Here is a 16,609-nt window from a genome sequence, read left to right as displayed (position 1 = left end):
CTTGACAGAATTTATAGACTCAAACATTTAACAGAAAAACCACTATGTAAATATAATTAGGCCAGTGAAAAATGTAATTTGCTGTTTCCCTGCAAAGGGGCTTTGGAAGTAAAATGAATTTTAACTGGGAAGTCTCCGTGATTGTTAACATTTTTGGTTGCATACACCTATTCAGAAAAAACTGAAGGGAGTGATAATAAGGACTAAATTCACTACTTAAGATAGTCAGATCAAATGTGTGACCACTCTGTCATTTTGAGATAAGTTTTAAACTCTGACACTTATACTAAGGGACAGTTTAACAAGAGAGGAGATTAGGGATGTGCTTGCAGGAACTGTGTTTTAATCTGATATTCTGCTTTTGATCTGAGATCATTCGTAAACCCTATTCAGATGGGATTAGGTTTATTGGGAGGGAAGCTGGAAAAGGGAACGTGTTACTTTAATGTTGTTTAAACATGTTGGTAGGTTTTACCAACTGCACACACCTACACAAAGAACACATCCGCCTTGTTTAAGCTACTGTTAGTTACCATGTGAAAATAACACCAGGCCAAACTAGTCTAGCCTTATTCAACATCTCTTACATTCACTTAGGCTGAGTCCACATCTATAACTACAGTGCAACACAAAATAAGAAAAATGTACAACAACATGCAGTTCTTGAAGAGATACTGAAACTTGGTGTGGTTTCACATCTATCCAGTATTCCCTTGTACATAATTAATGGTGCAATACATATTAAAGTATGTACATTCAATACCTGAAACTAATCAGCGAGGGAAACAAGATACACACAACATTTAAATAGAGTAAATGCATACAGTAGGCCAGAGGATGTGAACCCATCACGTCTACGGTTGACAAATTGACTGACAAATATTCAAATACAAGGTCCAACTAATAGCTAAAACTAAGTTTGTAATGTTGTCTGATACAGTTTAAAGTTTGTTTGTTTTTTACTTCAGAGGTTTGTAAGCACTGCTGGAGTGAAGGAATCAGTTAAGTCAGTTAAGTATGAATAGCTGTAGTCTTATCTCCAGATTGACTTTCTTACTACATTTCACTGAGTATTTTTTAGTGGGTGAGCTTTGCTGATGACTTCTGTTGACCAAGGAGACTCATCATCTCATGCAAAAAGAAGCTAGTGTTTCCAACAGCAGCAAAAACAAGACATTGCTGCCAAAATCACAAAAAACTAAAATACTGTTAAGTGATCAATGTGCTTCAACGTGCCTTGCTGCAGTAAGCTGAACTAGATCTTCAAGTAGTGAAAATATCATTTGATGATCATGAAATAAGATAATAAGTCATGGAAAGCAAGTTAGAGATATATCAGATTGTATTATCATGTACATAATTAACGGTGCCATACATATTACATATATTGTGAACTTTCTGTACATAATCTGTGAGAGCTTCCCATATCAAACTAACATCTGTGTCAACTGCACAGTTAAGTGAAACAAAACATCCAGCAGAGTTTATTGGAAACGCAGAACAAGACAAAGACAACCAGCTGACTAGAACTTAAAAGAAATGTATATAACATACAATGTTATGTTACAAACAGATTGGTACATAAATAACACAAAATAAGAAAAATGTACTCATACATTCTGTCCTTGAAGAGACACTGAAGCTTGTTTTGTAACCTAGAGTGCATGTGGTATCACATGTATCCAATATTCCCATTCACTGTTTGTGTTTTAAGACTTCAAAAACGAGTCTCAAAGGCTGTTTTTATTAGTTGCACACAGGCGCCTCCTATTGAAACCACATCAACCACTGGCTTTGTGTTGCATTTTGATTTTGATTTCTATAATAGTTGAGATTTTTGTATTTAATATTGAAGCATCCAATATATAGACTGATGCTGATGCTGATGCTGTTACTGCGAAACATAAGAGTTCCATCTGTTTCTGAGGCTTGTTTCCATGTGTAAACTTGTAACTGTGCTGGATTCATAAGGACATGTCAGGTACTCAAAATTTAGGAGATCAAACTAATTATGGATTGTATATTAAGTTTGAGAAAATCACTATATTCACTATGTATATTTTTCCTTCTATGCATGTAAACTGTAAACTGACCATTCAGTCTTCCACAAAGCGATATTAGAAACATAGTGGGATAACTTTGAAAACTATGCTATATCCTGATGTTTTTGATGTAAATCTGTAAATGACAATTTGAAGAATATGGTTCAGTCATGCATACTCAAGAAAAATAAATATTTCATTACATTTTTGACATTATCCCGCAAACTTTTTGCTCATTTGATTTGTGGAATTCCTTGCATGTGATACACATAATGCTTTAACATTAAAAATCAACAAAATAATGCATGTGCAAAACTGCCAAAGGGTGTCTCCACAATAGACTACACTGTACATAAATAAGAAGTGATATGCATGTAAATGATTGTGCTACCTAAAGAATAAGAAAGTAACAAAATTCATTGTGTGACTTAACAAAACAACTCTAAATACAACTGAAATTGTTGTTCCATCTATGTAATAAGTGATGCTGAAAAACATTACAAAAGAGATAAGTCATGTTTTTCGTTATCACTGGCAGCTACTGAGCCTACAATATACTCCTTTAAGCATTTAATTCTTGTCCATCTAACCACAATGTCAAGTTCTTCACTGACCCGCGCATCACTGTACACTGAGCGCTCTTTACTGCTCCTCCAGCCAGGATGGCTTGTCTGATCCTGGGGGCTTTAACTTTACATTGAACTGTATTAGAGTTTGTTCCAACTGCTGCTGGTTGCCAGCAAAGTAAGCTGAGATAGCATTGTGGAAGAGAAGCAGCTGCTTGTGCATCACCTTCACCTAGAAAAAAAAAAAAGCAAAGGGACATTCTGCCATTACAAACAGTTCAAACAAGTGTTAAAAGGAAAGTACAGCCCGTGGACATCTATTAGGATGACATATACAAGCTGCTCAGATTAGTTTCTGGGAAATGAACTTAAAAGTGAGTTGCATATTACATTCCTCTACGATGTATTCCCAAATGTCAAGCAGGCTTTTAAAGACATTTTAGGTATCAAAAGTCTTACATACTGCGACTAATGTTGCTTTTCATCTTTCTCATTTTGCATTGACAAAATTGAGGCATTCTCTCTCTTTACTGTAATTATCTACAGCATGAATATACTTGTGTCTGTGCATGAAGAAGTCTGCCTGCTTCCTTTAGTTTGACCTTGTCTGCCTCAATAGATGCATAACAGCAAAGAAGAGGGTGCATTCAGAGAGCTATCCAAAAGTTTGAGTGTGTTTTTTTTATAAGGAGTAACCTGACACCAGCCTAAAAAATCAGTGTTTTACTGCCCTACCTCATGGACAGTTTCAAGCCTGATTCACCTCTGAGCACACCCAGCATCACTGATGCCTGTGGTTGAATGTGGTCAAAAGTGTGCACTGTTGCACCTGTAACCACACCCAATAATGATGTCACAGTGTCCTGGGGTACACCTTACATCACTGGTGAAAAGTTAAACCACTGGAGGTCAGCAAAAACAAGATTTCAGGAGGTGTCAAGTTACTTACTATATGCAGGCATTTCAAAGAAAAAAGAAAATTTAAACTACAAACCTTGTTTTCCTCCAGGAATTTAAGCTTGATCGTGACATCACTACGCAGTCTCTCATATTTGTCTCTGTGGATCTGGTAGTCATGCTGAGCCATCTCAATGCGGACCATGGTAGCTGCATCCCTAGGGCCCAAACTCAGCTCCTCCAGATCAGACCGATAGGCATCAAACTCAAGTCTGCAAGCAAAAACAGGCAAGGCTGTCACAGACTCTCATTTTCCAGGTGATCGCCCTACAGGAATTCAGATTATATTGCTCAACATCTAAAGAGGATGTCAGAATTTGTTACCTTGCGTTTTCATAATGCTTAATGGTCATCAGAGTATCCTCCATTGTTTTGTTGACCAGGGTGTCGACACTGGACACAAAGAAGTTGATGGCTCCGAGCAGAGCCTCGCCATTCTTACACAACAGCTTTTGTGTTTCTGCATTATAGCCAAACTCGTCCTGCAGAGAAACACAGAAGTTTTACCTGATAATTTCATATCCATGTCACATCACTTGGTGAGTTTTGGCAATACCATACCTGCAACTCTGGAGACTTCTGGCTGAGGTCAGTGAAGGTGTCTCCTAGTGCCTGTTGTGTCTGTACCATGCTTTGAAAATGACTGGTGAGTGCAGTGGCCAGTCTTAGGATGTTTTCATACTTGTTCTTGGTGTCTCTTAACACGTCAATCTGAGCCTCCAGTTCCAGGTCTACTGTTCGCGAACCTCGTCCAAACCTCTCTGAGAACATCTGCTTCGTACACTGTATAGTGGATATGGACACAGATTACATTAAACTGTATTATAGGGTAATACAGGTAATATACTTAATAAATCTGATATTGGAATAATATGGATAAGCTTGGTACCAACGGATAACCAAACATTTCACATAAAAACAAAGTATGTATTCATACCTACCTTGTATGTGTTTATACCCCATTTCTTTACACTGTCCAATTTCTCCACCGCCACACCCCGAGAAACTTCTTCAGCCGAATTACTAGTGTTATGGTTCGATGACCCTAACAGACAAAAAAAAAGAACAATGTACACTCTAATGCATGTTATCTTAACAACGTTTACAAGACAGAGGTTGCCAGAAATTGCATGGGTCATGACAATGAGTGAGGACAGTGTGGACATGGTGATGAGCCTGGTGATACCTGGATGCTGGTCTGTGTGTTGGGCAAGTCGACTGGCTGCAGATTGGCTTTTAGGCAAGCTAACACCCCTGGATTTCATGCGAATGTCTGAAATGAACATGGTGATGATAAAGAGTGACGATGAGAAGAAGGCATGGAGTGAAACATATGTCAAAAAAAGCCTGGCAGTGAGATATGCAGCTGAACAGCAGAGTATGTAGACTGAAAGAAAAATGTTAGGTTCTGAGGTGGAGTACACATAATAAGTTGGAGTTAAAAGGGGTTTTGAAATAATCCACCATGCAGGTTTCTCATGCAGAATAAAAGGATTTCTAAAGAAGATGAAAATGGACTTCATGGGATGAAAGCTAAGTACCAAACAATGACAAAACATCCAGAGTGCATTTCACAGTACAAAAGAGGACATTCTTATTAAACAACAATACAACTTTTCAAGTGACAGCCTTGTCAGGTTAGTGCATCCCTAATTTTGAAAGCTGCCAAAACATTTCTTGTTGCTGGAGCTGTGAGTAGAAGAGGTACAAGCAAGGTTGCATACAAATCCCTTGGTCAAGCAATACCACAACCTCTTGTAAGGGGCCAAAACAGACCAACATACAAAGGTTAACTTAGAAAGCAAAAAAAGTTTGTCAGAATACACAGCCACCTGGTCCTGGTGCAGGGGCTCGTCTTCTGTCCAGATACTCGGGGTTGAAGTGAATTGCAGGCCCTATGGGATATGGATGTTTGTAATATAAACCAGGAGCCTAGAGGTCAGCAGCTCTCTAGTGACACATCAAAATACAAGGAGGAAAAGCTCTCGCTGTGGTTTCTTAAAGGGGTTTTAAGTATCGACCTCTTTCAGTGACTTAAGGGTTGCAACAACATTGACAGATCTTTAGAACAGCTCATGGCAGACAGAATGGGGGAGGCTGTGTGAAGCCAGAAATGCACCTGGCAAAGTAATTGCAGGGTCATTTGTATTGATCAACAACCCTTTTAAACTGATGTAGAGTTATTAGCATAACTTAGCAACTCTTACTTAATGCACCTTAAAATTAATGTGTAGAGCAAACCGTGTCTGTACTGTGAAGAACAAACAACAAAGCAAAACCTGTGAAGGATGACAGTCAGTCAGTTTTTCGACCAGTACCTTTGATGGAGCTGGTAGGAATGATGCCCCCTGCAGGTCCTCCATAACCTCCTGAAACAATGCTGGTTTCATTCAGGTTGGGTCCAGACACCATCACCTGCTGCAAATCCTAATGGATTTACAACACAATATTGGTAACAAATATAGTTTAAAAGAAGGCAAAAAATATTTTTCATCAGCTTTAAAAACTGAGCACCCTTATAATGTTATGAAAAGATAAAAATATCTTGGGGGACCAAAAGCTGTAACCTCTTTATATTATCAAGCTGAAGTATACTTCATCCAAAACTTTTATCATTATTATTGTTATCATGATAAATAGGTGTACAATTAGCTATATTCCAAGATTGAGATATGAAACAAGGATCGCGTAAAAAACAAGACTTATTTTATTTTCCAAATTTAAAGGAACCATGCTGTTTTTTGTTATATGTTGTCGACTGAAACGGAGAGATCCAAGTCAACCTGCACACAAAGACCACACCAAGAAATTGCTTATGTGCTGTATTATTATTAGACATTTTATTCATGTGGGACCATTGATACTGCAGCTTCCTCAACCCTGTCAGACTGAACCAGAATGAGACATAAATTGCTCCACTACAATTAGGAATTGTACTGACTGCTTGTCATGCAAGAGCTCATATGACTAAAGCATCCTATCCCAATTAATGTCATAATTACTCCCTCTCCATGCTTTTAACACATCTTTCCCAGTTGCAGGCACTGATGGTGAAATGGTTTATAGCTACTGTACATTTTTGAAGGCCTGTGCATGGTTAGGTAACAGTTGGCCTAACCAGCCTTAGTCCTAATGTCATGTGAAAAAGGATAGAGAACCACAACCTAAGCACAAAATGTCAGAACAGATTAAATAAGACAGAGAAAAAATGTGACCAACTGACCTGCTCCAGGCTGTCATCCTCTGGCAGAGTCCCTGTATCTCCATTGCTGTTAATGGGGATCTCCATGGTAGCAGCTTTGCTCATGATACTGTCTGCCATAATAAAATCTCTGCAAGACAGCACCAAACACTGACACATAAAGATGGTATCATGTTTGTAATTTGACAAAATGATAATCATAAAGCGTTCTGATCCACATCGAAAAAAGACAACAGCTTACATTGATGCTAACGTGGCTGGCTAATAGCAGCGGTGCTGATGTGGCTGGCTAGTGGGCTTCTACTTGACAGCTAGCTTCCTCACCACTGTAGCAAGCTGATATTGGAGCCAAGTCCAGTCGTCCGAAGGAGAAACAAGCCGTTGTTTGCACAAACAGCAGACTTATAATGTAAAATTATTTCAACGGGAAAGCACCGTTGTCTTTAATTATCATTCAATGTTACATCCATGATTATTTTTCTTGCAACGCTCACGTTATCTGCCTGCTTCCATGTAATTCAGCCAGAAAAAATCCCTGCATCCAGCCAAGCTAACAGCTTTAGTAGTATCACTTCGAAATAAAAGTTTGTGTGATTTTTCTTCTATTGTAAGTCACATGGCTGGGGTTTTAATGCAAAGCAACTAGAGTAAAACGTACAACTTGTGCTGTTTATTGTGTTTTATTGTTATTATTATTATACAAATGAGAGGCTGGAAGCATATACTGTAAATTGATGATTTTATTTTGAAGGATAATACCTTTAACGTAGCATCATCGTCAATCCCCCTCCCCCGTTTTATCTTCCACGTCGTTCGGTGCTGACGTAGCGTTATCCTTAAACTGCAGTACTCTCTTGCTCCTAAAGATGTCACTAACAGCCCACTGACTAGTAAAAAGAAAACCTGACGTGTCACACATACAGAAACTTTCCATCAGTAACTACATTAAGTCGCTGGCCCTCAAATGTTGTGAGTATTAATCATTAGTTTGTTGTGTCCTGCCTATTACATTGATTGCAATATCTCTTGAAATCAAACTGTCTAAATACAGTCGTTTGTTTTGAGATGTGAAAGGCCTCGAGATAGACCTCACCCTAGTAAACGGACCACACTTCCAATTATTTGCCTCATTTGTTTCAATCACGGATGCAAGGGAAGTGCACATGGTCTCCAAATGTAGACGTTTTTCTGTAATTACTCCTGCTCTGAACAGAGAACCGACCCCTCACACCCACCCACAATGTATTCCTACAGTAAAATAGTTAGTTTTCCTTGATGTGTTGATGCAAGTGTTCCTGCAAGTGATATATTTTCCAAACATCTAAAATCTCATGTTGACAAAACGTTTCTCCCCCTCTTGCCTCTTCTTCATCATCATCCTCTGCCCCTTTTTTCAGGGTTCTGTACATGACTGAATTTGACTACTGCATCCCCAAGATCAAAGGCAACAAAATGGCAAATGATGAAGCTGGGCTATTCATGTTTTCCCCTTAATCAAAAAATCAACATGTCAAAGGCTATTTGACTGGTGATGATATGTGTTCTGCTTTTGATCCTCCTCCCAAAATTCATAGATTTTTTTAACATAACATTAGACAAGGTATGCCTGAGCCATATAAAGTATATGTTTACATGTCTGTAACCATTCTCAGTCATCCAATTCATGAAGATATCTAAAAGCATGTGGACACTGGGATTCTGCATCCAAACATCTTTCCAACTTTCTGAGATGGACAATTTGACAACCACGCCCATTTCACACTGCAGTTTGCCAGGTGTGAGGAGGTAAGACAGTATGCAGGATTTTAACTTCTCTCTTAAACTCTATTTCCATTCCTTTTTGTATGTGCAAATGAGTGCAACACCATGAATACCGCTGAGGAGCGACTGTCCCAAAGTGTGCGCTGTTATTCCCATTCAAACTATTATCATGTCTTGCACCACTCCATGGTGGCAAACCATTCTGAAGAGGTAAAGGAACTTTTGAAATTGTTGGGTGACACTGTCAAACAAACCCTGGCCTTAAGGTGCAGCAGTGGTTCTCAAACTGGGGGGGTGTGAACAGAGCTAAAGTTGCATGAATATGATTCATGTGGTGATAACCAAGCTAAAGCACTCTGACGCTTAGGCCATTTTACTTTCTTTTGTTTAAATCCACTTTTTCTGGTGTGGGGAGGCCATGAACATTTTTCAGCTTCTGAAGGGGCGTGTGACAGAAAACGTTTGAGAATCACTGAGGTACAGCCACATTAGCCTTCCATTCATCCATCAAAAGGATGTGATGGATGCAGGTAATGAATAAATATTGACCAGAGTTATCACAAACTTTGAATAGTGTATGAAAGCGATGCTACAGGTTGCAGTCTGGTAAGTCAAAGTTTACACACCTGACCTGATAATATATGTCTATTTGTACATTTGTATGTATTGTAGAATTAATCTATTTGGTGATCTGTTTTATTCTGAGTACAGTTTATGTAACGCATTTTAAGACCTGTTGAGAACACCAGTCCACCTCGTAAATATCTTGACCTGGCAAAAAAGGTGATTGTAAATTAGACTAGTATAAGAAAGTATAGAAAGTAAAGTATAACCCTTCACTAGCATAGCAAATGAACAAGGCTACAGTTGATACTGTCAACAGCCTGACTCAATACAGTAATGTGTTTTGGGTCATAATATACATGTTTTGTCAATCAATGACTATTAATGTATTAATGAATGTATTTTTACAAAAGGCAGGAACTGAGGTAACAGAAATGAAAAGGTAATGAGACTGTTGCTGTTCCTATCAGCTCAAAGTTAAATATTTCAGTGCTACTTCTAGTTCCAGTTTGGTGAGTGAATAATTGAAAGGGTATGTTTTGACTTACCATTTGAAGAGAGTGACTGACTCAACATCCTTTGGCTCCGGTACCTTTGACCTCCACATTATTCATGGACCACAAACAGCCTGCTGTTGCAGAGTCTTGAATTTTAAAACCAGTTCTTTTGTTTTTTGGAGCAGAGGTAAAGGAAATAATGTGCAGCAGTTTGTTACTAGTACTGTACAAGATTGCAAGCTGCAATTAGGTACTTAAGGCTTATTAAAGCAGAGTTTAATCACAAATTATCTCACGTTTCAGCATGTTGATGTGATAAACATCACAGATGTAGTTCATAACAGTCAACTGTTTAATGTTTTAACAAGGGAAGCGGCGGGGGGTTTATGCCAGTTGTCAAGCTCTCTCTACTCTCACCCTTGGATAGAAATTTTAAGACACCCAATTCTCACACAGGAGAATGTAAATTTAGTGTTGCCTATAAATTTAGAACAAGACCAAATTAAATTTTAAAGGTCTCAGGCGGGGTCTCCTCTGAGACTATACTGCATGTCACAAAGCCAACGTATGTATGTGAGGGGAGCGTGAGACCTAAACCACAGTGTGCCCCTCCCCCTGTCATTTTAGAGAATAGTTCATCTTGTTTTTAATGATCATTAAGCATGCTTCCAGATGTTGGGCGGGAAATTCATCCTCACACAGTCCCCTGTGCTCTGCAGCAGCAAACAAGAGTACTGGAGTGAGACAGAGGAATTCAGAAAATCATGGCAAGGCAGTGTTGCCTGCATCTTTCCTCCATGGGAAATACAAACAGTGCTCAATTTTTACATTATAGAGCATATGGAAGTAATTTCTTTATAGTGTCTTTAATGTGCCATTTCAAACAGTCTGTCAACCTTTTTCCAAGTTGGTGGTTTAATCAATGCTCTCTCAGAGAAACAGCAATTAATCACCATAATGGATCCTTGAATGCTGTGAATGGCAATTTTACAATGTCTGAAAGACAACACACACACAACAACAACATGTAACAACATTACATGTTTATATACTTTCCCTTTATTGAGTATTGCTCAAAGAGGAATTATAAATGTATGCTTTGAAATGGTTTAGATCACAGAGAAAGTATAGATATGGGTTTATGTGAAATAATGCATCGTTTAAATGGGCAAATTAAACTTTGAATGACAAGAAACATTATTTTGATTGACAGATGTGTTTTCAACTGAATCACTGCTGAACTAAAGACTCTTTGTTCCATTTTTTTGGTATCCTCTTCTTTTTGAAGGCTCTCATTTAAGAATAATCACAGAGCTGTCAAGAGTATTTCTATTACTTAGATGAAGTGCCAAACAACTGAGGAAAGTAATATCTTAACACATGAAAAGAAAGACAAAAACAAACTCCATATTGTTTAGTAAGTATGACATATTGTTTAAGTTCTTTAAGGCAGATTTTCTCTTCCATACAAACCACCTCTGTGGGACTGAGCACAATGACCTTGGGTACATGTCGTGAGAGCCATGGTCCCCAGAAAATACAGGCTTCGCAATTGCTCTGATGTTTCCAATTAAATTCACCTGCATAATCAGAGGGACAACCAGTCAGAGGCCGCAAATAAACTGAGGGGGCAATTTAGGAATCGTAAATCCCACAAGGGCTTGTTGGCATTTTCACTGAAGTGTTAAAGCAGTTGTTAATTTTGTTTTCATGAACGCTACCTTTGGTTGGCACACAGAGGCTGCGGTCAGGATCTGCACGAAGGGCAGTTGTTTAGTTCCTTTATACTGTTTACTTACTTTGCCATGCAATCTTCGTTTTGCAGGTCTCCAATTTTGCAATCTCATTCATTTTAGTTTCCTGCATTTTCTCAAACCGTGAATTAGGACTGCTGAAGAGATTTGAACTCCATGTTAAATACAACTATATATACTAGTGTGATATAATTATAACTCACTAACAACATTTTAAAGAAACTGTTATAATGATGACAAGTTATAATGACTATGTAAGTGTTTCTTGAAATCAAACTGTGTGAATGAAATCTTCATCCTGAGCCATGAAGCACCTCTTGACAGACCTTACCCAGCATACTGTGGACACTGTCACTATTTAAACTACAAATGGCCCTCAAATGCAGAGCAATGTCCATGATTACTGCTACCTTTCTTGACAAAAAGAGTCCTTTCAGTTTATTCCTGTCTAAAATTATTGTCTGTGCTGATTTCCTGAGACATACCGAACATTTGAGACTTTCATAGTTACATTACAGCCGATGAGCCAGAAGACTTGGGGTTTACCAGATTCTTCCTCCACAGTTCAGATTTATTCAGGCTACTGCATACAGTGTGCTCCTGTTCACTAAGTAATCATGCAGCTTCTCCAAGTGCGGTGACTGCTGAGAAAAAAAACCTGTGGGTGTATTAAAAGTCATTAAACCACTGTGCAAAAAAGGAAAAATAAATTGTTGGAAATCTGTACAAAGCACGGTGATTTGTGGACATGCAATCACATTTTATATTGACTTTTTTATTGACTAAAGGGTAATTAGGATAACTTTTTATTATGACAGATCTCATTGCCATCCTTTGAATATAGTGTTTCTTGGAAAATACCACAATATCTGATCAGCATATGAGTTAGGAGTGGAGAATGAGTTACTGATGACTTTGCTTTGTGGAGCAGCTTCTCCTTAACCAACATGTCATGTGAGCAGATGGCTGTGGCTCAGGAGGTAGAGTGGGTCATCCAGCTTCTCCTGTCCATATGTAAGTGTCCTTGAGCAAGACCTGAACCCCAAGTTGCTCCTGATGAGCAGGCCAGCACCTTGCATGGCTTGGCTGCCATCGATGTGTAAGTGTGTGGGCAAAGAGTCCATTTACCGTGTCAAGTTAATTTGCGTAGTTCAAAATCACATGCTTTTCATTGTGCTCATGGAAGAAACAACCTCAGTAGAGAGATTGCTCCTCAAGAGGAAATGCAATAGGAGGCATAGAGTGGAAAAGGCAATGACAAACCATGCCTTGTAACAATAGAAATAGAGTTTAAAAGGAGATTTGTAATAAGTCCAATTTAAAAATAATGTTACAATTTCAAGTCCCAAAAAGCAAGTAAATGAAAATGTCCAATAGCTGTTCTTCACAACACTCAGGTGGCAGAGAGTTAGTGGACAGGTTGAGGGTTGTGTGCAAGCTATAGCACTTTGGTGGAGAGGGGGCAGATAGTGTTGATATCTTGGCCATGAATATATTACAAGCAGAGGAGTGGACACATAGCGTCCCTCTGCTTAATCCTCATGTTGAGCGAGCTCGTAAAAATGCTCAGAGAGCCATCACAGCTCTGATTCTAAATGTACAGGAACCAAATAACTCATACTCCTGCAGATCTTCACACAAGATACTTTAGGGAACTTGGTTGCAAGCTTTTTCCAAATTCACAAAACACATGTAGACAGGATTAGCAGACTCTCATGATGCCTCAGTTAGCTGAGAGGATAACAAGCGCACCATTCTACAACCAAGAAGGAATCCAAATTGTTCTTTTGAATAGGTTTGACTATTGGCTGCAGTCTCACTTCCAGCACCTTGGCAGAGACTTTCCAAGGAAGGTGTGACTCCTGGTAAAAGCGTAATCACATCCACCTATCCACTTTTTTGAAAGTATGGACACCGCCATTTATGTTTGCTAATTTAAGTGTACTATTTTCAAAAGCTGTGTCACACTGACGAGAGATTTACAACATCCAACAATATCCAGAATATTCAGCATTTCAGTTCAGCTCTCATCTACCAGTGTGGGGCTTTTTAACTGCATCATGGACATCAAGGATGTGTACTCAGATCCCGAGCAGAGAGTATGCCTATTACATGTGACTATAGAGGATAAGAATAAGCTTGTTGTCTCCTGAAATAACATTAAAAATTACATAATTAGTACATTATGTGGATTTGAAAACTTTGTTTAACCGCCATTGTTCAAATAGGCAATGCACAAAATGTAAACACTATAAGAAATATTTGTAATACATTTAATTCCATTGAAGGCTAAAAAATAAAATATGTCTAATGTATCTTTGTCTTCCATGACTGATGGAAGATATATGTCATGCTCATATCATACACTTTTGCAGATTGATATTAAACAAAGCCATCAACTAAAGATTTATTGCATTTATTCTGAAAAATTCAACAGCAAGTATCAAACAAAGAAGTACAAGTTGCAGAAATAGTCCTGCACAGTAATATCTGACCTCTGTTATTCTTTCTTTTCTTAATCACACGGGACATGATTCCTCTGGCATGCAGTAAGTGGAACAGCACCTGTAGGCGTCTTGCCCTCTAAATCACAGCAACAGGCGAGATGTGATAAAGCAGATGTGGATCCAAGCGACGTGTGTTGATTAAGATCTGTTTTCACCCTCTGTCACCCTCTGTCACCATCAACTCAGACTTCTGAGTCCCTTCAACCTGGTACCCTTTCCAAAGCCCTACACTCTAAATACTAAATCTGTCACTCATTAAGGTACAGGCTGCTTCACAGATGTGTCTGTGTTGGTTAATGGCTCAACTACAGACCCTATCTGCACTGCAGAGAAAAAGTCCAACTTTTGCCAGGCTTCTACACATTTTATGAGGCACAGTACATCATGACTGGTGTCTTGCAGTGTTCAAAGTGATATGTAAATCTGCTTGAAATTATGAATCTGAAGCCTGATACATTTAGAAAGAACATTTCAAAATATCACTGGTACAATAAGTGCAGTAAGCTAATATAATTATTTTTTTATGCTTGAGGTACATGCACTGATTTGTGATGCATCTAACTGTTTTTGTATTTATTGTGCTATGTCTCCTGTTTTTGCTTGTTGTTATCCTTTTGTAAAGCACTTTGTAACCTACATTTTGAAAGGTGTTATGTAAAATGTAGCCAGTAGCCTAACAACTTGGTGCATTAAGAAATAATTGATAGAAAAGTACTTTGTGTTAGGTATGGTCCCCAGGAATACATGCTCTTTGTCTGTGTACTCATGTTTCCTAAAAGCTACAGCATAACTAACAAAACAAATATGTGAAAGTTCCTTGTAGCTCTGTTTTGTACTTAAATTCTGAATTGCATGTGTGCAGGACAGCCAGTTGAATAAGTCGGTTGTTTGTTTGTCACACATTTCTTTTTTTGTAGCTTCCAACACTATCCTATAATGTAAAATATTTTTTCTGGTTTTTTTTCTGGGGTGGCTGTGATACAACAGGTCATCCATTAATCACAGGATTGATGGTTTGATCCAGCTGAGCTGAGCAGGCCAGCACCTTGCATGACAGCACCACCACCATTGGTGTGGGTGAAGAGGCATTGGGTTCATGTACTGCTGCTGTGACATAAAAGATATGTAAGCATGTATGTGGTTAAGTTGTAATAGATTAAAAACACAACATATCCTCGAGTGATGCACCAGTCAGCAGTATGTCCAAATTTCTGAAGATGTTTTCCCAATCAATGTTAAATGTGAATGTGGGTTGGACAACGGCTTAAACAGAAAATGTCTCTATTGTGGGTTTTGATGCTTTTTGGAAGCATTAGGAGCTATGTGGTTTATTCAGTTTCAATTAAAAGTTTCTGACAAGGCAGTAGATGGAATTGGTGTCAAAAAGAGGTTGCTAACTGTAGGAAATGGTCAAAACCTTGGTAAGGGAAGAATGAGCCTGTTAGGGTTTTTTCCATGAGTATTAAGGGGAGAATCATGATTCACCTCCCACTCTGTGAATACTAAAGGAAACTCTTTGAAGTTTTAAACCAGACTTGCAAATCAGAGCACCACTTTCTCATCAACACAGACCAAGAGAGGATCACTGAGGACCTTAATAACTTCAGGAAGTTCAACTCTAGCTCTGCAAATCCCAAATCCCCGATCAGACCAAGTGTATACTACACTCACGATGCACCTAGATTGATTTACCTTTTCACATTACAGTATGTCATTTTTCAACGTGGGCCTTCTTTCAAAGCAACAGGGGTCACATACAGGTTTAAAAATCTAATTTAACAGAAATGACTGTACCCCTTCCAACCCCTTGTTCAGGAGTCAAATCCAAAATGTTCAAAGTTGTCAAATGGAATTCCAATAAAATTGTAAATTGAATTTCAGATCTACTTCTGCTGTAGCTTTTGCCCAAAATTCAATAGTAAACCTGTTGCAATGGCTGACTATTCGTCCTCCATATTAAACATGAGTAGACTGATAAATATCTAAACAAAATGTACCCTGCAGTACAACATTCACGTGATGGTAGTATTCCTACAGCCATTGCACCCCTGTGCCAACTGACAAGGAAAGTTTGCTCTGCAAAGAATAGAAAAACAGCCCAACCAGCATGTGGAGAAGATAAAGAAAAATAAGAAATACAATAAAAAAAAGATTAAATAATATTTTATTATATAACATTATGATACATATTATTCTATTCTCTTTTAACCTACAGCATAATGACCAATCTCAACACTGAGGGCCAGAAATAGCTGACTGTGTAGACTACAGTATTTTGCATGGTCAAAGTTCAGGCAGACCCTCCACCAACAGCCTGTACAATAATTAGCATTTCGACCGAGATCTTGAATGTACAGACCTTTTCAAGTCTGCCATCAACAAATCTTTATTCCTGTTTTATGTTTAATAAATAGAACATTACATTATTTATAATTGTATTACATTATTTTTGCCTACATATGCTTTTAATCTGTATCTTGCGGCATCTGGGTCTTGGGTGGAACAGTACCAATACACTGGACTCCTTTCTAGTCTTGCCAAATAGACATCATAATAATCAAACCAGACTCACCCTTAAATATGTTGGTAGCAGCCATCCCACATGTACTGTAGAATATGAAATACTACAAGTCACCTGTAAAACTGCTGTTGGTAGTTTGAAGATGCATGATATATGATATTGAAGGAAAATGTGTCAGGTCCAGTCACAAACTAATTTTGTGTAAGCTAAAAGTTGGAGACAGCCACATCTTTATTCA

The 16,609-nt window shown here is 38.4% G+C and overlaps 1 protein-coding gene across 7 annotated transcripts; it reads right to left on the bottom strand.

The window, feature by feature from the left end:
* Positions 1-2,684: 2,684 nt before the first annotated feature.
* On the bottom strand, positions 2,685-12,862 carry LOC139285296 (arfaptin-2-like). Of its 7 annotated transcripts, XM_070905836.1 has the most exons (10): positions 7,262-7,308; positions 6,789-6,897; positions 5,884-5,992; positions 5,398-5,460; positions 4,752-4,838; positions 4,507-4,610; positions 4,127-4,348; positions 3,890-4,047; positions 3,603-3,777; positions 2,685-2,840 (listed from the first exon to the last, which is right to left on the bottom strand). In XM_070905836.1, exons 1-10 carry the CDS (start codon positions 7,306-7,308, stop codon positions 2,685-2,687), a joined length of 1,230 nt encoding a protein of 409 aa, XP_070761937.1. The 7 variants fall into 7 exon arrangements, with proteins under 7 accessions (XP_070761937.1, XP_070761938.1, XP_070761939.1 ...); XM_070905837.1 differs by lacking the exon at positions 7,262-7,308 and having other exon boundaries at positions 5,395-5,460; positions 6,765-6,887; XM_070905838.1 differs by lacking the exons at positions 4,752-4,838; positions 5,398-5,460; positions 7,262-7,308 and having other exon boundaries at positions 6,765-6,887.
* Between the last annotated feature and the right edge of the window lie 3,747 nt (positions 12,863-16,609).

Source organism: Enoplosus armatus, chromosome 5 (genome assembly GCF_043641665.1).
Source record: "Enoplosus armatus isolate fEnoArm2 chromosome 5, fEnoArm2.hap1, whole genome shotgun sequence".
In the NCBI taxonomy this organism is placed as follows: domain Eukaryota; kingdom Metazoa; phylum Chordata; class Actinopteri; order Centrarchiformes; family Enoplosidae; genus Enoplosus; species Enoplosus armatus.
The sequence above is the reverse complement of the archived record's forward strand: the minus strand, read 5'-3'. Positions and strand labels throughout refer to the sequence as shown.

Bases quoted from the DNA above. Each gene is read 5' to 3' on its own strand.
- LOC139285296 (XM_070905836.1), bottom strand. From the start codon at position 7,308: ATGCAGGGATTTTTTCTGGCTGAATTACATGGAAGCAGGCAGATAAC. The intron at 5,993-6,788 runs GTCAGTTGGTCA...TAAATCCATTAG, and splicing joins AGGATGACAGCCTGGAGCAG to GATTTGCAGCAGGTGATGGT. The intron at 3,778-3,889 runs GTAACAAATTCT...TTTTGCTTGCAG, and splicing joins AAGCATTATGAAAACGCAAG to ACTTGAGTTTGATGCCTATC.